Source organism: Arvicanthis niloticus, chromosome 1, assembly GCF_011762505.2.
Source record: "Arvicanthis niloticus isolate mArvNil1 chromosome 1, mArvNil1.pat.X, whole genome shotgun sequence".
NCBI classification, from domain to species: Eukaryota; Metazoa; Chordata; class Mammalia; order Rodentia; family Muridae; genus Arvicanthis; species Arvicanthis niloticus.
Window position 1 is genome coordinate 17,327,330 of NC_047658.1, and position 25,944 is coordinate 17,353,273.

Consider the following 25,944-nt stretch of genomic DNA (forward strand, 5'->3'; position numbering starts at 1 on the left):
CAGATAAATCAGGAGTTCGGGATCATCCTTGGCTATATAGAGAATTCAAGGCCAACCTGTAGTATTTGAAACCCTGTCCAATAAAACAAACAAAAAGTAGTTGGTGAGATGGCCTTTCCCATGCAAGTTTGAAGACATGAGCTTAAGCTTAATTCTTCAAAGTTATGGTGGAAGGAGGAAACCAACTCCCTCAGGTTGGCCTCTGACTTCAACATGCTTCATGGAACATGCTCATGCACACACACACACACACACAGAGAGAGAGAGAGAGAGAGAGAGAGAGAGAGAAAACTTTTTGAAAATTAAAAGTTAATAATCAAAAATATTATTTTCATTGTAATGCAAACAATAAAAGCATGGTGGATTTTCTGAGGGGAGGGAGCATCATCCTGTTAAGTGAAATAAGCCAGACTGAGAACCTTGAGTCTTGAAAAACATTTTCTGTTTTGTGCACAATCTAGAAAAAGCACAATGTTATGAAACTGGAAGAGAGACCGTTAGAGATGTTGAGGGGAGAGAAAGAAGAGAGAGCAATCGAGGGTCAAATGAGATCAAATCAAATCAGTCACACATGACAACATGCCAATAAGAACTTAAAATTGAAAAGAGACATCACTTCACACTCATTTAATGCATAATTGCCAAAAGTAGGAAGTGGCAAGTTCTGAAGGGGGCAGAGGAACTGAAACTCCAGGGTATCACTGCTGAGAATGTGACATGGCACAGCTGCTGCAGAGAGCCTGATGGTAGAAACTCCAACAGACACAGACACAAGGCACATCTGACCCAGTTACTCATGATCATGCACGCTGGAGGCTGAGACCAGGTTCTTAAGATAACTTGCAGGATCCATGGATAGGGGACCTGAGTGTGAGGATTTCTTCTCGTGTGTACCTCACCAGTGTTTAGAGATCAATGTATGTTTAATTAATAGATGAATGAATCAATGTAGGCTTCAATTACTCAAGAACCCTTCTCCTGCCAAGACACTCACCACAGCTCTAGAGCATCCTGCATCCTTCAGTACTGACCACCTGTTGAGTGTAGAGTGGGTTGGGCCACTATGAAGTCAGGCATGAGGCCTCCAGTTAGAGCGCAGAAAGGCCCTCAGAAGTTGAGTGTTATCAGGGAAATGCTGTCTTCAGGACATTGCATAGCCATTGCAAATAAGATCTCACTCCAGCTGTGGTTGCCTGTCTGAGAGGGGGCATGCCTACCATTAATCACAGACTAGGGAGGAACATATGGGGACCTATACTCCTCTGTGTTGCTTAGGTTTTTTTTTTTTTTTTTTTTTGTCAACTTGACACAAACTAGAGTCACCTAAGAAAAGGAACATCCACTGAGGAAATTTCCTCCAATGGGCTAGTCTAAGGGATGTTTTCTTGGTTGCTGACTGATTCGGGAGGGCCCAGTCCACAGTGGGAGATATCATCTCTGGGCAGGTGTTCTGAGCTGACCAAGGAAGAGAAGACAAGCCAGGAAGCGGCTTTTTTTTATGGCCTGTTTTAGTTCCTGTCTCCAGGAGTTCTTGTCTTGATTTCCCTCAGTGACAGAGTATGACCTGAAAGTTATAAGATGTAGTAAACCCTTTCTTCCCCAACTTGCTGTTAGTCACAGTGTTTTATCACAGCAACAGAAAACCAAATGATTGTAGAACTCTTTTTTCTGATGGATTTTGCAGGAGGACAAGTGTCTTCAATTTAGTACCCAAGGATGAGTCCATCAGGCCTCTGTGGATAGCTCCAAACCTGTAAACATACAGTCCTGGTTAAAATTCATGGGTCACAAAACAAACCAAAAAGACATTGATGTGGGGCAGGATCTGTAGGGAGAGGGACAACACAAGTGAGCAGATGAGAGAGTGGGAGTGAGAGATTAATATAATGCATTCTATACAGGCAAGCCAAGGTAGAGCTTAATAACAAGTCTCAGGTACTAATCTCAGTTCTTCCAAGTTCTCTGTCTCAAGTCTCAAGTGCTTACTTGACTTTATTTAGTTATTATTATTAACTAATAATTCTTCTTCCGAGTTCTCTAGTTCAAATGTCTAATCTCAAGTGCCTACTACTTTCTTCTGTCTACCTCTTGCCTTTTATATGTCTCACTTCTAAGCCACACCTGTAAGTCACGCCTTTAAGTCATGTCCTTAGGTCTTATCTCTAAATCACACTTTTAAGTCACACCCTTAAGTCACACACCTTTAAGTCTCACACACCCAAGGGAAAATCCTGGGTATCTAAAACAAGATGTTATCAGAGTGTGCTCAGCTGTTGTAGGCTATTGTAAACAAGTCTCTTGTCGGGGTATATGGCTCAAGATGGCTGCAAGGATGATAGCCGCCTTCTTTCGGCTCCCCACAAAGTGACTCTCAAACACCTTTTAGGGCCTTGACCTCAGGGTTTTCATCTGCTCCATGCAGAGGGTAGGAGCTCCAGTCCTCTGTGGTTGCTCTTCTGTGAACTGAAGTTTCTGGCTTCTTCCCAACTTTGTCGGGTTCTGCAACACTTTCTCTTGTGCCTGACCTCCCATCTCCACTCACTAACAGAAGCTCAGGAATCCTTCTCAATACAGCTGCAACTGCTTACTGCTCTTAGTCTGGGGAGGTGACTGGAAACTCTGAGCCAAGCCTCCTACTGCCACAGAGTGCAAGGATATTAATAAATATAAGCTGGAAGTGTTGGAGATGGTGACAGTACAGGAGGGTCTCCGTGTCTTCGTGCCATGCACATTCACCTGTCCCTTCAGATTTATAGCTACTGGTCCCACACAGGTGCTAATACAGGACTCTCCAGTGGCCACAAACAAGCCAGAATGGTAAGTTCTGAAGGACTCCGAGGGCCAATACCATCTAATTAGAGATAGGCAGAATAACTGCTCTCTGGATATCTGAGAAGCACAAAGAGGTGACAACAGTTTCTACTTCTTCCTGGGAGAGAAAGGAAACTCAAATGGAGTTATTATGAGAAGTGGGCATCTGTGCATGTGACAGATACATTGTGGGCTCTAACTATTCCAGAAGATCATGGGTGCCACAGGATTGGAATGGGACCCCATTCTGGAAGTGGCTGGGGCTGGAACATCAGGACTCTGACAGGAGTTACATTAGAACCAGGACTTTCATCACAGCTGCACGTCACCTACTACCTGAGCTTACATGGCTCCCCTTTCCTCACCAGCTCCCATGTACACCTCCCCACCCTCCCGCTGGAAACTCTGGAGTCTGGATGTCCCAGAAGCCTGCTCTGTGCCCTGTGCCAGTGAGAGGGGGACATCCCTATCTTCTCCTGAATGTCACCTATCTTCACCTCCCTGGGAATCAGGACCACCCTCTCCTCAGTGCTGACATTCGTGCCCAGGCCCCAGGGCCATGGCACCCACCTCACCTGGCAGGTGACCTTCCCTGGAGCTAGTACACTGTAGAGAAGGCCATCCAGCTCAGTGTAACCTGTGAGTAAAGACAGAATATTCTGTTCATGAGGGTACAGAGAAAAATGAGGCTGGACAACCATGGTGGGTGAATCCTGAAGACCTGCTGATCTAGAGACACAGAAGGGTACCCACTGGATCCTTCTAGGCTGATTTTTGGGATGGTATCAGAGATTTCTGCTTTATCTCATGCTCACCCCAAGTGAGGAGAGAATTCCACTCTTTATGCACATGCTACAGAGAACTCTTAATCCATGCCTCTCAAGATGGGGCCTTGCTGAGGACTCAGCTGAACCAGCTATGCTCAGACTTAATGTAGACGGTTCAGTATGGATCACCCATCAAGCCTTCTCCTCAGTGATCTCTGGTACTTGCAGAGATGGATACTCATGAAAGACCAGCAACTTCTTCCCTGTCCCTCCATGCAGATATTTTACCTCCAGTTGGTGAACCTCCTGGAGAAGTTTCAAAAATGATCTTTAGTTTTCAGATTGGCTTAAGTTCCACAGTAGAATTGAGTGGTGAATATCAGGGTTTCCTATATACCTGCTGCCCTCACCTAGTCCTCTCCCTTAACTGCTTTTTACATAGTCCCACCTGAGAACGGGTGGTGGGCTTGCTCCACTGACCCCTTGCATCCACCTCACAGTCCTAAATTTATCTAAAAATTTTTGCATCCTGATACAACTCATGCCCAAGCTACTTTACCACTCTGATGAAGAAATGTCAGACAGGTGGGACAGTAGCTATCATGCCAAGTGGGAGCCCATCGCAGCCCTAACAGTCTCCCTCCAGTTAGGTTTAAGTGCTGCAGGAGCAACAACAGGAGCCACCTCCCTAGTGTTACAAGGAAAAAGTTATCAAGAGCTCAGGGCTGCCATAGATTTAGACATAGAAAAGCTTGAAGAATCCATCACCCACCTCTAACAGTCGCTGACCTCCCTTTCTGAGGTAGTGTTACAAAACAGGCGTGGATTAGACCTCTTGTTTCTCCAACAGGAGAGACTCTGTGCAGCTCTTAAAGAAGAATGTTGTTTCTATGCAGATCACTCAGAGAGGGACTAGCTAAGAGAAAGAAAGAGAACACACCCAGAGCTGTTTGGAAACATGGTACCACAGTTCCCCCTGGTACATCACTCTGGTTTCCACCCTACTAGGATCCCTGATAATTTTACTTTTATTGCTAACCTTTGGCCCTTGCATTTTAAATTGATTGATAATCTTTATTAAGGAATGCATAGGTGCCATCAAGCTGATGGTCCTACGTCAACAGTATCAACATCTAGGCACTGACAGCCAAGCACAAGATTTCAGTTAAATATCTTCTATCTCCAAGATTGAAACAATAAACAAGAAAAAGGGGGAAATCTAAAGTCCATGGAAAATTACCCCCTTCCCTTCCCAGAAGGGTAAGTGAGGCCACATGGCCCCAAGAAAAACCACAAGATTCCTCCCTTTCCAAAAAGGGGTGAAGACACATGGTTCCAAGAAAAACCAGGGGTTATCAGACATATGGAGCTGTCTGACAACAGATAGCTTCCCCATTAGAGGGTCCCCTACAGCCCATCAATGCCAACTGACCAGTTTATCATCAAAAATACCTGCCCTGTTCAAACTGTATATATGCTTCTGCCCGAGTGCATTTGCCGCCACTTCTGCGTCAGCAAGCAACCCCAATGCATTGGTCTAATTACGTCCTCTTGCAATTGCAGCGATTGCTCTCCATGAGCTTCCTTCTTGGGGTACCGGTAGAGTAGCCGCTGGGCTCCACATTGTCTTCTGACTCCTTACAGATTCTTAACTTTCTTCTCAGCTTACTTTTAGCTCTCTACCCTCTTTTGCTATCTCACCCTCTGATAGCCACTTCCTCCCCCTTTGGAAACTCTCAACATGTCCAACTCTCAGAAGGTTGGTTGGTTGTCTTGTCCCTTCCACATTGTATGCTGACTGGCCAATAGTTCTTTCACTTTGTCTCAGATGCCTATACCCTTACTGGGCTTTCTTCTGCTTCTTTATTCTTGGTACCAGTTCAGCCTATGCTACTGAAAGAAGACCAGAAAGAAAAATCAAGAGAAGCTTTTCACTGGACCTAAGACTGTGACACTTATGTTTCCCAGGCCACTCTGAAGGAAGCCAGGGCAGCCTATGTCTATAACATAAAAGAGTGTTTGGTCCAATCACAGCCTCACTTCTTCACATGGCTCCCTTTCTTTTTTGGCCACTGAGGAATATGCTCCCACTCTGGTCCCAGTAAAAATGGTTTCAGAATCTTTAGAGTTCTTTAGAAATTATAAAAGCAAAATGTCTCCTAAAAACTAAAGACCTAAAGACCCTCCCCCCAGGAACCAAAACAACCATCTGTGAGCCTGGGAAGTGTTCCAGTTGTCCGGTGTTTGCGTAAACATAGACTAGCTAGCTGGCTGCTTAACTGACAGTCTTTTTGCTGAGAGCAAGGGACAGTCCAACAGCTACTAATTAGGAAGTCAGATTGCCCCACATCCCAACATCTTTGCTTGCTTACAAGAAAAAAAAAAAACTTCAGAAGAAAGTCTTACAACAAGAACATAAAGAATGAAACAATAACCCTCATGGAGACTTTCAGATTCCAACAATACATCATCAGCACTTAGCATCTGCCCAGTGCTCTGGGGGAGAACTGTCCTCCTCATTATTTGTCTGTGTGTTTTATAGATGGATTCTGGGTAGAGAAGAATATGAGTCCTGGGAAAGATGGAGTTTAGTGGACGGAATATGGACTGGACAAGAGAGCTCAGGTGGACCGTGTGCTTTATCTGAAATTCTAGAAAAAGTTGGGATCCTGTGGTGGAAAGAGACTTAGTTTCTGGACTCTATCCCAGTAATGAGGACTGTGGAGGGGCTCATCAAGATCAGAGCTCACTCAAGTCTTTTCTTTCAGCAGGGAACCCCAGAACAAAAGCAGCTTTAGGAGTGGTTCTGGGAGCCACCAGGGACATTGGTGTCACAGCCCTGCTCACTGTCAGTGTCTGCCTCATTTTCTTCATGTGAGCCTCAGCTTTGAGCGAGGGACAGGTTAGTGGAGAAGTGAAAATGAAGGGCCTTAGAGTACCATGAGAAACTGTGGCAGAGGCTGTGGAGTGTTGAGAACCTAGTTGGCAGCCATCATCAAGCACAGATCTGTTCCCTATCTAGATGTCTAGGAAGTAAGAGTAGTCCTTGTCACAATCATGTCATGAGGAACCCTGGACAAGTTCTTTAGACCTGTCATCTTTATATTTTCTAAGATCATGATTGTGACCTTCAGTTTGAGGAAACCAGGATGAGTCTTTTGTCTTCCACCAGAGTGAAGGTACACAAAAAGAAAGCAGCCAGGACTGCAGTGGGCATAAGCCACATGCACCCTGCAGTTGGGTCACTTTCTCAGGTAAGTGCCATAGGAATCTTAAACCATCAGCCCTTTGGATACTTTCTTATCAGGGGTTGGGGGAGCACATGGTATCATCTCATGAAGGATGTACAGATGTGAGCTTATTGCTTCCCCCTTGCTGCATCAAATGTGTGTAGCCTTTAAGCAAAGAAAGGCCTGACAATTACTAGATCTTTGCCATGGGGGTAGGGGAAAGAAAACTGAAATCACTTTCTAGGAAGGATGGGCTTGCTGGGACATGTAAGGTTACATGAGGCAAATGGCAGGTCTGTTCATCATCAGTACCATTATAGAGATAAAGATACATTAAGAAAAGCATGTTCAGGCATGTGCTGACTATGTCTGTGAGGACAACATAGACAGGAGCCCTCACTGTGGAGTTCAGGAGAAACAATGAGTGGAACAGGGTGAGCAGACTTGGCAGGTTAGATAAGCCACTCTGAATATCAATCACCTGGTAAATGAACCTGGGATTGTGGGGTAAAGGGACAGAGATCCATTGTGCCAGAGCTCTCTAAAGGATGTAGCTGGGTTGGATGTAAGATTGTGGTATGCATGTGAAAGGTGCACGTGTAACCAAGTTTCCCATTATCTCTAGAAACTCTCTTCCCTAGAGAAGCATCACCTCCAGGGTCAAGATCCCAGACACAGTCAGCACATGCCTGAACACACTTTTCTGATGTACCTTTATCTCTGTAATGGTATTTGTGTCCCCTACCCAATCAGGATCCAGCCCATGTGCCTCCCATCTCCTATCAATTCCTTCTCTGCAGTATTCACAAATAATGTCTGTGATGTTTTTGAATATAGCTTGTAGTGCCAATACCTGGAGGGTGAGGCCAGGGGATAACGTTCCAGGCAAGTTTTGACTACATAATGAGATTCTGTCTTTAAAAACAAAATAAAACTCAACAATAAAGGTGTTGATACAGCCCAGGTCCAAATGATGGATCTGAATGAGATTGCTTCCTACATACATCTGAAGGAAGACTCAATAGGTAAATGAGTGTCCTTGACATTTACCAGAACAGCTTGCTGTCTCCGTCTCAATGTGTCATGGGCATTTCTAGATGTCATAGATGGCCACTGAAGTCACACATCACAATTCTGTGGTTGCCATGAGTAATTTAAAGAATTAGGCTGCCAATGATTCACAGAGCCATCCCTGCAGATGGAGAAAACCATGGCAAGCACCATCACTCTAGTTCCCACAAGGATGAGAAGCCTCTGGTATATAAGGTGGAGATGGACAGTAGATACCAGAGCCTGGAGTCAGGGGAAGGGTCCAAATGGAATGGGGTTTAGGGACTCTCCACATCAAAGTTTAATGTGGTTGAAACCACAAACACAAGGAAAGCCCATAGAAAATACACTAAACTCTCCGGCATTCAGAGTCAGAGGCATGAGGTAGAAGAAGCAAGAAAGCTGTGAGAAGAAGCTACTGAGCAGAGCCATCTATCAGGAGAGTTCAGAGATGTGTCCTGTGGTCACAGATGATGATGAGGTGTCAAGGTGGGGACTGAGTATCAGTCTCAGATGCTGACAGATGCAGGAGACCGGCTGAGAATGACACTGATATTTAACTGAGAGGGTCTAGGAGCTGGGTTGGAAGAAACCCTTATTGCCAGTAACTGAAAAGAGAAAGGGAGGTGAGGAGGTAGGCACTGTGCAGGCTGAGGATGCTTTGAGAAAACTTGCAGTTAATTAGAGCTGGAAAACGGGCCAGCAGCAGGAAGTGGTTGTGCCAGTAATCAGCCATTTCTACTAGTGCCCAGGGCTATGACTCCAGGGCAGGCCCTCCCCCCATTGATCACTAATTGAGAAAATACTTTACAGACAAATTTTACGGAGGCATTTTCTCAACTGTGGCTCCTTTCTCTCTGATGACTTTAGCTTGTGTCAAGTTGACACATAAAATCAGTCAATACAATATCCTAGAAATCTGACTTACATCTCGTCTCCAGCCAGCAGATTATACAGGGAGAAGGGCCGGCTGTGGGTGGGAGGACAAAGGCAGTCAATCGTTCAAAACATGAGCCTGTGAGGAACATTTCACATTCAAACCCTTAATATCCCTACTCTAACATAACTAGTGTCCTTATAAGGTCACACAAACACACATACACACACAGGGAAAACCATGTTTCTTAGTTAGGGTTTTACTGCTGTGAACACACACCTGATCAAGGCAACTGTTACAAGGACAACATAATTAATTGGGGCGGCTTACAGGTTCAGTCCATTATCATCAAAGCAGGAACATGGAACCATCCAGGCAGGCATGGTACAGGAGGAGCTGAGAGTTCTACATCTTTACCTGAAGGTTGTTAGAAGATTGGCATCCTTAGACAGCAATGTGGAAGCTCCCTCAGAGCCTACCCCAACATCGATACTTCTTTCAACAAGGCCACACATACTCCAAGAAGGTCACACCTCCTAATAGTGTCACTCTCTAGGCCAAGTCTATTCAAACCACCATACCACGTGACAACACAAGAAGATTGCTACCTACATGTCAAGAAAGGGTACCCTCAGAAGAAACCAACTCTTGCCACCAACCTTCTTAATCTCAGATGTCCAACTCCAAGGACTGTGAGGAAGTAAATGTTTATGGTTCCAGCCACATGGTCTATGGTTTGTCCATCTCTCTGTATTCATGGAATAGTGGATCCAGGGCCACATAGGAATGTTGAGATCTCATATAGAATGGGTAGTGATCTAAGGCTGTGATGTAGCTCAGTTGGTAGTTCTTGCCCAGCTGGCACAAAGCCCTGAGTTCAATCCACACTTACTCATAAATTGGCTGTGGTAATGTCTACCTGTTATTTCAGAACTTCAGAGGTAGAAGCAGGAGGCAGAAGTTTGTGATTATTCTCAGATACATAGTGAACTTAAGTCTTAGACCTAAACAAAGTATTTATATCACTCCTCTAAGGCTCAAGTATAGCTATCTTCGGCTACTTTGTGGGTTCATCTTTCTTCTACCCTATTTCTACCATTTCAACCTCTAACACTATATAAGATAGAAAAAGGATAGAGAGAAAAGAAAAGAGGTCCCTGAATAAGGTCAGGGATCAGAAAGGGGGTGACATTATTGTTCGACTACTTTCTGTTGATTAGGGGCATCAAGTTTCTTGGGGCAAGTTTGATATTCACCATCAGGGTATCTAATTTCTTTTTGTTTTTAATTTGTGCATATGAGTACTTAACAAACCATGACCAACTACAACCAACAAATACCAACAATAACCAACAACCACCAACAACCAACCAATAACCCATTCAACCTCTCAAACCTGAGCATTTATATGCCTTCTAAAGTCCCGAGCATCCCAAATATCACACAATCACAGAAACTATATGCAGCTGGCAAAATTACATCCCTGCTAGAGCATGGGGCAAATCATAGTCACCTGCTGTGGAAAATCTGAAGCAGCTCCACATCCCACACCTGGGATTAAAACAAAAACACATTCCCATAATATTTCTGTGATTTTCAAAGAAACTAAAACTCCAGAATTCTCACTACACTGAAGGAACATTATGAAAAAAATGTAAGAGCCCAAACAGGAGAAGAGCTCCAAAGTGCCGTCTTCTGAGTATTATTCACCCATGACACTCAGGGACTCCCAGCAGCTGAAGCTACCTGCACTGGGCTGACTTAACAGTCATGAATGAGAGTGAGGCTCATGGGGTTCTGCCCCTCCCTGGTGAAGTGTTGGCCACTGTGTCTGTGAGACCTGAATTCTGAGGATCTGAAAGAATGGGGGAATTACAGTTTAAAAACAAAATTTCAGTGTACTTTTATACACCAATGTAACAAAGAAAGTAATAATCCAAGAAAGATTGAGTTCAGAGAAACATGTAAATAAATATCAGTAAGCACATAAGAAATGTTTACAAAGTAGCTCTTTCCCAGAACTTTCTCAGGACAAACCAGTTTAAACACAATTGCTTGGCATGTAGTATACATTATATTTGAGAAAGCACAAAAACAAGGCAGAAGGCTGTTTGCCCAGATCCTGAGAACACCAAAGAGACCACCAGGAACCATGACTCCATGCAAGCACACAAGAGTCTTTATTCAAGCTTGAGTTTGGGCCACAAACCTTCCTGATGCAGCAGGATAGGAGAATGACTCTGAGGTCTAGAGGAAGGGGGTTAATAAAGGAAAAAACTGCTCATGGGGGTTTCCAAGCTTTAGCATTGCATGAGAGGGTAAGGGAATGTTGGTCTTTAAGCTAAGTGGCTTACAGCAGCTGGTTAAACCATAAGACGGGAGCGTCCATCAAAAAGGAGCATCTTGACCGGGGAACGACTTATGTTTTCTTCTCTGTTGTTATCAGCCAGCTGCAGCTTCTGTGTCTATTTTGCAACTGCCAGGGACATTTCATGATTTTTCTCAGACCTCAAGTGTGCCCTTCCCAGCCTTGAGCAGTCTGAACAGACCTTGCTTGCTACACAGGACTTTAACACCTAGGTGAAGTCATCTGCTTTGTTTACACTTGCAACTTCTTGCAAGAAGAAGAGACTGCCCGCTGAGCCTGCTTTGCAACATTATCCAGCTGAAACGAGATGGATTTGGATGGGCTTTCCCTATATAACTGCAGTGCTGAATATTAAACTTTGAGCCTTGATCAGAAAACTTTGTCTTGACTCCATGTTTTTCTCGCCCCTCTGTCTCCTTTTCATTTCCAGCCTTCCTTTCAGGTGAACCCAGTTTGTCTGTGGCCACTGGGCGGCTACACTCAAGGAAGGGGGCCATACCTCTCTAAGGCCAAGTTAACTTAAAGTGGAGTTTATTCTGCTACTCTAATTTCAACAAGGCCATATCCAGATTCAGGGTACATTGTTCAGATTGGGTTCTATAGCAGTGTTCTGACATCCAACAAGAATAAACATGTCTTATAAATTGAATGTAAATGTTTGCCACAGGAGGCACAAAATCATATTCAAGAACAACCTAGGAAACAAAATCACCTGAGGTAAAAGGTTCTCTGCTATTTGCCAAGGACCAGCCTTGGCTTGGAAAGGGGTTCTGAAAATGATTTGGAGACAGCTCCATCACCAAAGCCCACCCTAGCATGGGTGACAACTCACCAACATGAAACCTAGAGTGAACTGCACAACTCTCAGTCAGCTCAACCGGTTGGAAAGTGTCTCTTCCAAGCCGTTCACCTGGTCTCTGCTTCTGGTGGCTCAGCTGATCTGAGCCTCTTCTAGGCTGCCCAGTTTGTCTGAGAGTAGCTCTCAGAAGTCTTTACTGCTTACATATGCTTGGAGAAGAAAAGATCTAATGAATCTGCTCAATTTCAGAGACTTCCTGAAGCCTTTGAGTAGTTTATTTCCTGACAATAACATGCCTCTCTACAGAGCGGAATGTTTCATCTCTCTCCTTAGAATACACTATGCTGTAATGAGCTCCTCTAGGAGGTAGAGGATTTTATCTGCTACATAACCTGAGAGGAGGATGGAGAACACGAGTGGGTATTTGGAGGTAAGTGGTGGTGGATAGATATGATCAGTATACATTGTATAAATATATGATTTTTTCAAATAATCAGAAATTATTTTTAAATAGTTAAAACATTATTTTTTACAGGGATGCAGGCAGGAACATCTAAGGGTCCCTTCCTCCATGACATCTATTGTGACTTCCTTCTACTTGAGATAAATGACCACTCCTTCCACAAAGTCCTGTCATGAATGCTTACCCTTGCATCCCCAGACTATGAGCTTTAGAATTTACACGTTATTTATCGAGCCAGAGAGCCCTGAGGTCAGACACCTTGTGGAATTCACCATTGTACTTCTTTCCCATAAAGCATTGTGCCTGGTCCATGGATGCACAGAGGCTGATAATGAGTACGAGTCATGGCATGACTCAAACAGTCATTTTGGGAAGGCCCAAGTAAGGGAAGTTAGAGAGATGGGTCAGTGGTTAAGAGCTCATAATGTTCAAGAATTTGGTTCCCAGAACCCATGTCAGGGACCTCACAACTGCCTGTAACTCTAGCTCCAGAGGATCCAACACATCTGGCTTCCAAGGGCAGCTATACCACGAACACACACACACACACACACACACACACACACACACACACACACACACACACAGAGACTCAAAAAGTAAAAGTAAAAGAAAGATAGGTAAGAGGGCAGCCTTGGAGAAAATGTTAGTTTCTCTTCTTGCTGTGAGCAGATCCCTAACGGTAGAAACTGAAGGAGGAAGCATTTTGTTTCACAGGTCAGAGAATATGGCTCACTGTGGTAAGAAAAGCATGGTATGGGAGCTGGCTGGCTCCTTTCTATGGTAAGAACATGAGGCAGCTGGCCATAACTCAAGGGGTAGGAAGGAGTCAGGGTGGAACATTAGCCCTCAGAGGCCTCCCCACACCCAGACAGTGACTCACCTCTACTAACCTTCACTCCCAAACCAAAGGTCCCATGAAGGTGCAAAGAAGCACCACATCAAGTCAAGCTTCAAACACAGAAGCCTGTGGGAAACACTATTACACACACACATGCATACACACACACATGCATGCACACACATACACATGCATGCATACACACACACACATACACATGCATGCACACACACATGCATACACAAACATGCATGCATACACCCACACACACACGCACACACATGCACATACACTCACACACACACACACACACATGCATACACACACACATACATGCACACACATGCACACATGCACACGCACATACACTCACACATGCACACTCACACACGTACACACACACACACACACAAGCATGCACACGTTGCACCCTTTAGGTTACTTGATTCCTAGTACCATTGTCAGCCCCAGATATGGAAAACCTCATCAATGCATAAATTACAAGTGGGAAATTTAGTTCTCTGACTGCAGAGGAAAGAAAAATGGGGAACTGTGTTGAACTGTATTGAATGAAGTCTGTGGGTACTTTTGGAGTTCAAAGTGTCAGTAGCTCACAAGGGAGGATGAAGGGGTAGGACTAAGACCAGTCTATATTTATCTGATTTAACATGAAGCAAAGAAAAAAAGAGCATAGTGAGAAATATCCAGTTACATTTGAACATCATACAAACCAAGCTTTTTTCTTCTCTTCCTCCTCCTTTTCTTCTTCTTCGTCCTCTTTCTCCTCTTCTTCCTCTTCTTCTAAGTGTAAGTAAGACTCATAAGGTATTTGAGACATTTTTATACCAAGAAATATAGTGATTATCCATTTGTTTTTAAATTTGAGCATCAGTTTAGCCAGGAGGTCTCGCTCTCCTGCACCCACCAGGACTTACTTCAAGAGACACCAACCAAAACTTTTACTTCTGCTTTCTAACTGACCTAGCCCCTAAAGAAAAGCCCCAACCTATACTCACCTACATCAAGGTCCCCAGGCCAGAGATAGCTCTGTCTCCTCCCTCCCAGTCACTAGAGATGGCTCGGAAGGATCAGTTCCAAGCGTCCAAGGGTCAGATGTTCCACAAAACATGGGGTAGGCAGGTGGATATGGGGGAGGGGAGAGTGGAGAGAAAGGAAGATACAATGGGCTTATAACTTACTGTCAGCAGCTCGTCTTGCACCAGTACCCAGGGCCCAGCTTCCGCCTACATTTCCCCTTCTCTCTCACCCCAATCAAACACAGACCAGCTGGGGAAGGAGGCCAACTTGTGAAAGTGCAAGATCCTCCTAAGCCACAATGTCACTGCTGCTGTTTCTGCTGTCCTTACTGTTGGATGGTGAGTGGGCTTGAGGCCAGAATGGCCCAAATTGGGGCTCAGGATGGGGCTACAGGTTCTGCCTCTGTCTCCTACAGGGTCTCAAGGTCAGATGGAGAGATACTTCCTACAGGTGCAGAGAATTGTAAAGGCACAGGAGGGTCTGTGTATCTTCGTGCCCTGCTCCTTCTCCTCCCCTGAGGAACACTGGAATAACCGTTACCCAGCTTATGGCTACTGGTTCAAAGAAACCAGTACCAATAGACAATCATTTACATTTCCAGTGGCCACAAATAACAAAAATAAAAAGTTAGACTTGGGAGTCCAAGGGCGATTCCAGCTCTTGGGGGATCCCACCCAAAGGGACTGTTCCTTGCTAATCAAAGATGTTCAGTGGACAGACAAGACAAGCTACTTCTTCCGGATGGAGAAAGGACATGAGAAATACAGTTTTAAGGAGGGGTTCATGCTGCAAGTGGAAGGTAAGAGTTGTGGTCATAGCAGGGAACCCCTGTCTCTCACTGTGGGAGGGACAGTGGCAGATAAACTGTGATGCAAAGACTACCTCTGGGAGGGGCAGTTGGAGTCACAGGATTGGCATCCTTTCCCTTAGGCCTGACTCAGAAGCCAGATGTCTTCATCCCTGAGATCCTGGAACCTGGGAAGCCAGTGACTATTGTCTGCTTGTTTTCCTGGACCTTCAAGCAATGCCCAGCTCCTTCTTTCTCCTGGACGGGGGATGCTGTCTCCTTCCAAGAAACCAGACCACACACCTCCGATTACTCAGTGCTGAGCTTTACCCCAGGACTTCAACACCATGATACTGAGCTCACATGTCACCTGGACTTCTCTAGAAAGAGCATGCAAAGGACTGTCCAACTAAGAGTGGCCCGTGAGTATGGTATGATGCTTTGGGCTGTGTAGAGTCCTGGTGGTGGGAGATAGAGGATCTCCCAACCCCATGCTCAGGAAAGCTTGTGGAGGTGAGCTGGGGATGTCACCCGGTTGGTAGAGTGTTTGCCTAGCATGCACAAGGCCCTGGGTTGGTCTCCAGCAGCACATATAAGAGAGGTGGTGGTTGCACATCTATGTCCCAGCACTTAGGAGGGGGAGGCAAGAGGATCAGGAGTTCCAGGCTATCCTTGGCTACTCAGCAAATATACATGCTAGAATCCATGAGATCGTGTATAAAAGGAGACAAAGAGTTGCTGGGGAGATGACTCTGCTGAAAAAGAGTTTGACACACAAGTATGGGGAACGGATTTTGAACCCTCAGAGCATACATAAAAGTTGGTCAGGCATGGTAGCCCCACTGTTAACCTCATCGCTTTAGGAGACAGAGACAAGTGATTCCTGAGGCAAGTTATCGAGCTAGATTGGTTACCCAGTTGGCAAGCTCGCTCTGAGTTCAATGAAAGACCTTGCCTCCATAAACAATGTGGACAGTGATTCAGGAAGGTGCCCTACATCTATACCTGGCTTCCACACACACTTATGTGCACGCATGTGTATCCATATACATATGGCATGTTCACCACATACATTCAAAATGAAGCAGAGGAGGGCATACCATCCTGGGTGTACCTGTACCCTGAGAGGCAATAGTTGCTTCATTTCTGGTTGTTCATGTGCCTTCTCTGGGATGGTGGTGGTTTTCTTCCCCTGAGGGACTTCTCATGAGGAACAAAGCATTCCCCTCTGAAGTTGGTTCACAATCTTCTCCCAGATGCTCCCAGATCTCTTGCTATCAACATTTTCCGTGACAATGTGTCAGGTATGATGGTCTCCTGGGGTTGTGTAAGGCTGGTCCAATCCTCTTTGGGAAATGAAAAGTCTGGGGGGTGGGGTAGGGGCAGGCCTGAACTCTTTCTACTTTCTCCCTACCCTCCATCTTGCTCCCTCTCCCTTTCCTTATGTCTGTCTCTCTGCCCTTCTTTATCTGTCTCCATGCCTCTGTCTGTCTGTTTCTCTCTCTCTCTCTCTCTCTCTCTCTCTCTCTCTCTCTCTCTCTCTCTCTGTGTGTGTGTGTGTATCTGTCATTGTCTGTCTGTCTGTGTGCGTCTGTCTGTCTCTATCTTTGTGTCTATTTATGTCTGTATCCATCTCTATTTTTCTCTATGCCCATTCTTCCTCTGTTTCTGTATCTCTGTCTCTAGTTTTGTCTCTCTCTTCATCTTTCTCTATTCCCTATCACTGTCTATCTCATCCTCTCTTCTCCATGTGTGTCTCTTTAGTCCCAGAATTGCATGGGAATCCTTCACATCTGGAAGTTCAGCAAGGCCATTCTCTACGTCTCCTCTGTACTGCTGACAGCCAGCCTCCTGCTACACTGAGCTGGGTGCTAGAGGACCGAGTCCTCTCTTGGTCCAGCCCTGTGGGGTCTAGAACCCTGGCACTGGAGCTGCCCTGGGTGAAAGCTGGGGACTCTGGACACTACATCTGCCAAGCAGAGAACAGGCTGGGTTCCCAGCAACATACGCTAGACCTCTCTGTGCTGTGTGAGTATGATCTACCAAAGGCTCCTGGTTCTGAGAAGGGGAAGTAACATCAGGCCGTAACAGTCAGACCACTGTGTAGCTTGTGTTGGGACCCAGTGAGTGATTCATCCACCCATGGCTTCCATCTCTGAGTGGAATGCTCTGCCCAAGGAGAAAGCCCTGGCCTGTCTGGAGCCAGTTCCCTGTCTTCATTGCAGATCCCCCAGAAGACCTGAGAGTGACTGTTTCCCAAGCAAACAGGACAGGTAGAAAGGATGCACAGAGGAAGCTGGGCATCTGGCTGGGGGATGGGAGGCATCCCAGTTGATGGGCCACCTGGCAACTCTGCCTTCTGTCCTCCCCAGTGTTGGAAATCCTCAGCAATGGCACCTCCCTCCCAGTCCTAGAGGGTCAAAGCCTGTGCCTAGTCTGTGTCACCTATAGCAATCCTCCAGCCAGTGTGAGCTGGGCTTGGGTGACACAAACCCTGATCCCAACCCAGTCTTCAGAGCCCGGGGTACTGGAGCTGCCTCTGGTCCAGAGAGAACATGAAGGAGAATTCACCTGTGCCGCACAGAACCCACTGGGTGCCCAGCGCATCTCTCTGAGCCTCTCCGTGCACTGTGAGTGGGGAAAGGGACACGGGGACTTGTGATGAGGGTCCAACTGCTGACCCTTCTCCTCCTTCTCCACAGACCCACCCCAGATGTCCAGACCCTCCTGTTCCTGGGAGAATGAAGGTCTGCACTGCAGCTGCTCCTCCAGAGCCTGGCCTGCCCCCTCCCTGCGCTGGCGGCTGGGGGAGGGGCTGCTGGAGGGGAACAGCACCAATGCCTCCTTCAAGATCACTTCCAGCTCACTTGGACCCTGGGTCAACAGCTCCCTGAGCCTCCTTCAGGAGCTGGGGCCCAGCCTCTGGCTCAGCTGTGAGTCCTGGAACACCCATGGGGCCCAGACCACCTCTGTCCTGCTGCTACCTGGTAAGGACCCCTTGGGACTAAGATTTGCTATGGAGGGGCTCGGTAGGGTAGGCCATAGGGCTCTGTGGTTGGAGCAAAGTCTGAGAGGGCAAGGGCCATAGCCTAGGTGTGTGTGAAGAGGAGCAGAAGGGAAGGCAAGATTCCCAGCCCAGGATGCAGTCATGTTTTCTAGAGGGAACTAGGAAGAAGCTTAGGCACAGTATGCAATAAAAAACGGAGTCCAGATTGCTCAGTGCTGTGTGTAAGATCACACACAGATGGGATATGCTCATTCTTTTTCAGATAAAGACACTTCCACAGCATTCTCCAAGGGAGCAGTTTTGGGCTTTGGCATTACGGTCCTTCTTGCCCTCTGCCTCATCGTGATCATGTGAGTTGGAAGAAGCTAGTTAGGGGACTGGGATATGGACCTCCTGGGAGAGGGCAGATGGAACAGTACATACCAAGGTAGAGATTATTCCCTCAGCATGAAGACCCTACGGAGGAAAGGAATCCAGGAGGAAACCTCAAGGCCCAAGCTCTCACGGGGCAGCACAATCCTGGATTACATCAACGTGATCCCCAAGACTAGGTCCCTGGTGAGTTGCCAGCTGTACTTTCCAGCTAACATTTCCTGCTCATTCTGTACGTATCCCTTCCCTAATCCTCCCACACGCATGCTTTAGAGACACGACAGTGAAAAAAGCATCCAAGATTAAGTCTAAATCCTGGCTCCCTCTAAGTCTTCACATTTTCTTCTGTTTTCAAGTTTGGGGAGCTTTCTCCAGGACTCAGCTTATATTTCTTTCATTAGTGTCACCACCAAGGACATGACTACCTATGTGTAACTACTTGATCTGTAGTTGCTGTGCTGGGCATAGAACCCAGAGCCATGTACATGCTTGGTACACTCATCTCCTCACTGGGGGATTCCATGCAGGGGCTCTACCACTGAGTCACAACCCCAGGCCCTCACTGGGGAATGCTGGACAAGTGCTGGACCACTGAACTACATCATCAGCCCTAAAGAATAATTATTAATGTTCTTGTGAAATAGTACATCCTACTGATTAAATACAAAGTCTGCTGGCTGGGCATATATGCCTTGCCCTTCCCCCTTTTTGTTCATCATCACATACTTTTGAGCAGTCACTGAACTCCTCTGTGCCTCAACTCTAATAGTGGGCTAATAGTGTTGCCTGCCTCGTGAGATTATATATGTTAATATATTAGCTATATATTAATATAGTATATATTATTTTTATATAATAATGTAATGTAATATTAGTTAATATTATATAATAATTAAAATATAATAATACATTATATATTTTATATATTGCATCTGTAAAATATTCAGAGGAGTCTGTGGCCCTAATTGAGAGAGCTCAGTAAACAGTAGGCACAACCATGAGATCACATCTATCTGGTGATGACTCAAACATCTGTGTCTCCTGACTTCTTTCCTGCATCCAGACCCTTATCCAGCCTTCCAGGCAGCATCTACACCCCGACATCAGAGGGCATTTCTTACCTGAGCCCGTGCAAAATCATCTGACCAGCTTGGCTCTTCACCTTCATGTTCCCCATCCATTCTCTTCTCTCTCCTTTCTCCTCTCTCCCCTCTCCCCCCTCTCCCCCCTCTCCCCCCTCCCCCTCTCCCCTCTCCCCCCTCTCCCCTCTCCCCCCTCTCCTCTCTCCCCCCTCCCCCCTCTCCCCTCTCTCCCCTCTCCCGCCTCTCCCCTCTCTCCCCTCTCCCCTCTCTCCCCTCTCCCCCCTCCCCTCTTCCCCTCACCCTCTCCTCCCCTCTCCCCTCTCCCCTCTCCCCTCCTCTCCTCTCTCTCTCTCTCTCTCTCTCTCTCTCTCTCTCTCTCTCTCTCTCTCCCCCCCCCCCCCGGCAGATAGTAGCAGCCTTCCCCAAGCAAGCTAAAGCCTTAGCATAATTTTTCAGCCCTGTTTCCCACTACCATCACCATCCCCAGATCCTTCAAAATACACCCAAACTGCTTCACCCTAGTCTTCCCTCAACTCTGCAGTTCATGTTTCATCTCTCAGCTGGACACCACAGCTGTTTTCTTCATCACCTCCTCTGCTCTTGTCTTTTCCACCCCGTTTCTCTTCATGTAACATCCGGCAGAAACTACCCAAGCACACCTTTCCTTTGGAATGCTACTAAGCCAGCAAAAAGAACCAAGTCTTGATGCATAGGACGATTTACCTGAGTCTTGGGTGGACACAGATGGAAATGTTACGTACTACGTGATTCTGTTTATATCTCACTGACCAAGTCACAACATTGCAGAGACAAGGCTGGAAATGTAGCCCAGTCACTAGAGTTCTTTTCTGGCATGCACAAATCCTCAGCCCAAAACAAGAGAGAGCAGAGTGCCGCAAGCACTCAGGAAGTGGAGACAGGAGGATCAGAAGTATAAGGTAGTCTTTGGCTATACTTATGTATAAAAGGCCAGGGCCAACCTGGACTACATGAGCCAGATGACAGGTGAGTAAATGCTTTAGGGAAAGGGGAGTGGTAAATTGAGACTCTGAAGGACAGCTCCATGATGACCCAGGGCCCTGAATCTTGACTGTAGTCGTCACATGTCAATGAGAACAGCAACAAAGGGCCCCAGACTCGGCCTATACTTATTCACATAGGGAGTAACCATGAGGTTACACAGATTCCTGCACATGTCCAGATCAGGAGCACAAACCACCCTGAGCATGCCCAGCTCAGGCACACACTCCAGGGCAGGTTTCATTAAGGAGCATGCCCCTGCTCAGGTTAAGGTCATAGATAAAGAAGAAAATACCACAGAATTGCCTTTGGCCATGCTCAGACTGGCCTATAAAAATGGATAGGAACACTTTGAAGGTGAGTTAAATAGGAGTCTCCCCTAGAAGGCAGGAAACGAAGTACATTGTTCAGATATCAGCATCCTCCTCGTGTGAATAGTGTATCACAATTAAGGTGTGAACAGTGGAAAACTGGAGTTAAGGCACAGGGACCTTGCACAGAGCACAGAACCTGGTACTACTTCTGTGACATTTTATTTTCCAGAGAGGCTCTCATGAAGCCCAGGCTGACCTCAAATTCCCTTCATAGCTAAGGATTTTCCTGTATAGCCAAGAGCAACCTTGAACTTCTGATCCTCCTGTTTCCACCCCACGAGTGCTGACATAAGAAGCATGTGCCACTGTGCTTGTTTTTGCGATGCTGGGAATGAATCCAGGGCTTTGTGCATGCTAGGCAAACACTCTGTCCTGAGCTACATCTTTGGCCCTACTTTTGACATTTTTGTAACACTTTGATCATTCCAAAACATAAAGTTGAAGAAAATCATAGATCAAAACACCTCAATTCCCTATTAACACCACCCCTCCATGATCACTTCTTTGGATTTCCAGCGCCATTTCAGGGACTTCTTAGTATGTACTTCCACTTGTCTTACAAGACTGTGTAGTCACATAGAGCACCCTGTACTTTTAATTTCAAATTTTAATCTTTATTTAGTATTATTTATCAGTAGTATTATTGGGGGTTGTACATGCAGGCCAAGTGAACATTCGGAGGTCCGAGGACAACTTTGCAGGAGTGGGATGCCTTTCAGTTTTAGATGCCAAGGATGGAACTCAACTCTTCAAGCTTGTACTATAAGCACCTTTGGCGCCTTTACCCACCAAGCCATTCTTCTGGGCCTATCTTGTTCGTTCATTCATTCATCCATTCATTTTACTTCACTTATTCATTTTATATCCTGCTCACTGACCCCCTTCTGGTCACCCTTTCCCACAATCCTCCTTCCCCTATGGCCCATCCCCTTCTCCTCTGAGCAGGTTGGGGATCTTTCTTAAGCACACAACACCAGACTCTTTTAGAATAGTTAAATGTGTTGCTTCCTTCCTTGGGCGAGTTCTCCCCTGAAACTGCATGGTTCCTGGCATCATTTAATGCTCTTTGCTTGGTAATCACCACATCATAAATACCCAGAATGACCCGTTCATCTATCATGCACGTTAGCATTTATATACAATAATCGTGCCTATTGATGGGTACAGTGTGCCACTCTACTCACACAGCACACTGATCAAATTGGGGTAATTAGCATATGCTCTCTAGCTCAGAATTAAGTATTTCTTTGTGGTGAGACTATTTAATCTACAGCTACGACTCTTCTTTTTATTTTCTTTGTTTAAGTTTTGTTGAGACAAGGTCTCACTATGTGGTTCTGGGTAGCCTGGAACTCACTATGTAAAACAGGCTGGGGTCAAACTTATAGAGACACACCTGGCCCTGTCTCCTGAGTGCTAGCATTAAAGGCATATGCCACACTCATCTTTATGCTTGATTTTTACTCTTAATTATGTGTGCATGTGAGTGTACATGTGTGTGTGTGTGTGTGTGTGTGTGTGTGTGTGTGTGTGTGTGTGTGTGTATGTATTGTGGGTGCAGTTCTTGTAGGGGCCAGAAGAGGGCTCAGATTCCCAGAAGTTAGGGGGTTAGGATCTGCCAGGAGGGGCTGCTGTGAGTGAGTTTGGGTGCCCTGGAAGTGCAGCAAGCACTCAGAATTGCTGAGCTGTCTCTCTAGTCCCGACTCATGCTTTGGTTTCTTCACAGTGTTCATCTCTTGCCTTCATTAGATTTTTGTTTGTGTGCTGTTCGTTCCTTGACTCTTGTTATTCTAAAGCTAAAGCCTCAGTTCCCAAGTCAGTGGCTGGCGAGTGCCAGGTGCACAACTGCTTGGTGAGTGAATAATGCTGTATGTTTGCTATCCCCTCAGGCTCGGAATTGGAAAGCTGAACCAGACACTCCTTCTGGGATCTCGCCCCTAGACACTCACTTCCCTAAACCAAAGAAGAAGCAGAAGGACCCACAGTTTACATCTCCTGGTTGTCTGGACCCCACATCATCCTCTCAGACCCCAGTCTCTGAAAATAACCCAGAAGAACTCCATTATGCTGCTCTCAACTTTTCCCGCCTCAGACTGCGGGAGATCCAGAATCCCCAAGACACCTATTCTGAGTATGCAGAAGTCAGAGTCCATTGAGAGTGTCCTGGACCTTAGGACTGAGACATAAATGGTAGAGTAATAAAGAAAAGAAAGTAGATTATCTCCTTAAAAATAATCCTGGGGAGCAGTGTGTTAAGTGTGCTTGCCACCAAGCTCCATGAACCCTTAGATTGATCCCCAGGATCTGCATAGTGGAAGGAACATCCCACAAACCGTCCTTTGACTCCCCACATGTGCACTGTGACTCACACCCATGCATGCACACACGTGTAAGTTAAATAAATAGATGTACAAAACAATTTTTTAAAGATGACAGCTCCTGTTTGGGTGTGCTCTAAGTGTGTCTCTCAAAGGCTTATATGCTGGAAGGGTAGCTCTCTGGGTGGTGGGGGAGAGGTGATGTGTGCTCCTTCAGGGGTGGGACATGGTAGAAGCTGTTAGGTCTAGGATCATTGCACAGCCTTAGGAAGGAGTCAGTGCTGGTTTCACAGAGTGGACCCATTCTCAAGCGAGGAGGTTACAAGTTTGGTTGCCAAGCTCTCTTGATCTTCCCATGTCTTATCCGTCTCTCATGCATGCCTGTCAAGATGCCATCTGTCATACTATGGTGGAGGCACACAGCCTTCATCAAAACCTATGGAAGATTTCAAAGTCTCAATCAACCGTTGCTTTCAGTGAGAAAAAGTCCACCCAATCCTGTCTTCAAGGAAGAAGAAGCAAAAAGTCACCCATCTTAAATATTGAAGCAAAAGTACACAGATCTACATAGATCTTCTTATCTTCTTATCTTGGTGTCTTAAGGAAACAGAACAGAAAACCACGTTGTAGAGGAAAGGCTTTATTAGCTTACACTTCCAGATCTCTTTTCATCATCAAAGGAAATCAGGACAGAAACTCAAACAGCACAGGAACCTACAGGCAGGAGCTGATGCAGAGGCCATGAAAGGGTGCCACTTACTGGCTTGTTTCCCATGGTGTGTTCAGCCTGGTTTCTTATAGAACCCGGGATCACCTGCCCAGGGATGACCCTCCCCCATCAATAGTTAATTAAGAAAAATGCTATATAGCTAAATCCAACAGAGGCACTTTTCCCAATTAAGGTTCTGTCCATTCAGATAACTCTAGTTTGTGTGTCAAGTTAACATAAGCCTAGCAAGCACACTCAGTTAGTTTTCTATTGCTGTAACAAAACTCTATGACCAAGACAACGTATGAAAGAAAACATTTAATTTGGAGGCTCATAGTTCCAGAAAGTTAAGAGTCCATGATCATAATAGCAGGGGTAATGGCAGGCAGGCAGCCATGCTGCTAAAAACAAAAAGTGACTGAGAGCTACATCCAGATCCACAAGCACAAGGCAGAGAAAGAAAGCTAACTGGGAATGGTGTGGGCTTCTGAAACCTAAAGACCACCCTCATGATATACTTCCTCCACGGCCACATTCAGTGAGCTCTGGCTTTCATCAAGAGGCCCTATGTCTTAGTTATTTTTCTATTGCCAGGAAACATGAAGCAGAGAGCTAGGTCAGAATAGTGTGGACTTTTGAGACGTCAAGCCTGCTGCCCGTGACACACCTCCTACAACAGCACCTTTTGTAACAAGACCACATTGCTTAATTCTTCCCAAATAGTTCCACCAACTTGGGGCCAAGTATTCAAACATATGAGCCTACAGGGAACATTTTCATTCAAACCACCACACTCTGACTCATTGAATAGGGTAGAAGAGTGTTGGAGATTATTCCTAACAACACCTCTCATACACACACACACACACACACACCACACCACACACACACTCACACACACACACACACCACACCACACACACACTCACACACACACACACACACACACACACATACCACACCACACCACACACACACACACACACACATACCACACACACACCACACCACACACACACCACACACACACATACTACACACACACCACACATACCACACACCACACACCACATCACACACCACACACACCACACACACACACACTCACACACACACACACACACACACACTCACACACACACACACACACACACATACCACACCACACACACACCACACACACACACATACCACACACACATATACTACACACACACACACCACACACACACACACACCACACACCACACACACACCACACACCACACACACACCATATCACATACCACACACACCCACACACACCACACACACACCACACACACACACCACACACACACACATATACCACACACACCCACATATCACACACACACCACACAGCACACATACACCACACATACCACACACCACACACCACATCACACACCACACACACACCCACACACAGACCACACACACACACACAAACACACACCACACACCACACACACACACACATATACCACACACACCACACACCACACATACACACACATACCACACACACACCACACATACCACACACCACACACCACACACCACATCACACACCACACACACACACCACACACACACACACCACACACCACACACACCACACACACCACACACACATATACCACACACACACACACCACACACACACTACACACACACCACACACACACACATACCACACACACCACACACACACACACACACCACACCACATACCACACACCATACACACACCTACACACACACACACCACACACCATACCACATACCACACACACCCACACACACCACACACATATCACACACCATATACACACACCACACACACACCACACACACACCACACACATACCACACACACCACACACCACATACACACACCACACACACCATACACCATACACACATCACACACACACCACAACACACCACACACACACACACACACACACACACACACAAAGGGGCTGGGGAGAGACTCAGATAGACCCT

The 25,944-nt window shown here is 46.1% G+C and overlaps 1 protein-coding gene and 1 long non-coding RNA gene across 3 annotated transcripts; one reads left to right on the forward strand and one right to left on the reverse strand.

Annotated features, from left to right (window-relative positions):
- Positions 1–628: 628 nt before the first annotated feature.
- On the reverse strand, positions 629–14,385 carry LOC143442036 (uncharacterized). Its single transcript, XR_013109923.1, has 3 exons — positions 14,223–14,385; positions 13,938–14,007; positions 629–1,751 (listed from the first exon to the last, which is right to left on the reverse strand). It is a non-coding gene; the product is annotated as an uncharacterized LOC143442036 (long non-coding RNA).
- Positions 14,386–14,441: 56 nt separating this feature from the next.
- On the forward strand, positions 14,442–23,305 carry LOC117718880 (sialic acid-binding Ig-like lectin 10). 2 transcript variants are annotated; one of them, XM_034516848.2, is made up of 11 exons: positions 14,442–14,582; positions 14,660–15,043; positions 15,175–15,453; positions 16,288–16,335; positions 16,796–17,059; positions 17,257–17,304; positions 17,404–17,661; positions 17,734–18,018; positions 18,301–18,388; positions 18,485–18,596; positions 22,776–23,305. In XM_034516848.2, the coding sequence occupies exons 1-11, from the start codon at positions 14,543–14,545 to the stop codon at positions 23,040–23,042; spliced, it is 2,073 nt and encodes a 690-aa protein (XP_034372739.1). In that variant the 5' UTR covers positions 14,442–14,542; the 3' UTR covers positions 23,043–23,305. The 2 variants fall into 2 exon arrangements, with proteins under 2 accessions (XP_034372739.1, XP_034372749.1); XM_034516858.2 differs by lacking the exon at positions 17,257–17,304.
- The last annotated feature ends 2,639 nt before the right edge of the window (positions 23,306–25,944 follow it).

Bases quoted from the DNA above. Each gene is read 5' to 3' on its own strand.
- LOC117718880 (XM_034516848.2), top strand. From the start codon at position 14,543: ATGTCACTGCTGCTGTTTCTGCTGTCCTTACTGTTGGATG. The intron at 15,454-16,287 runs GTGAGTATGGTA...ATCTTCTCCCAG, and splicing joins TGTCCAACTAAGAGTGGCCC to ATGCTCCCAGATCTCTTGCT. The intron at 18,389-18,484 runs GTGAGTTGGAAG...TTATTCCCTCAG, and splicing joins CTCTGCCTCATCGTGATCAT to CATGAAGACCCTACGGAGGA.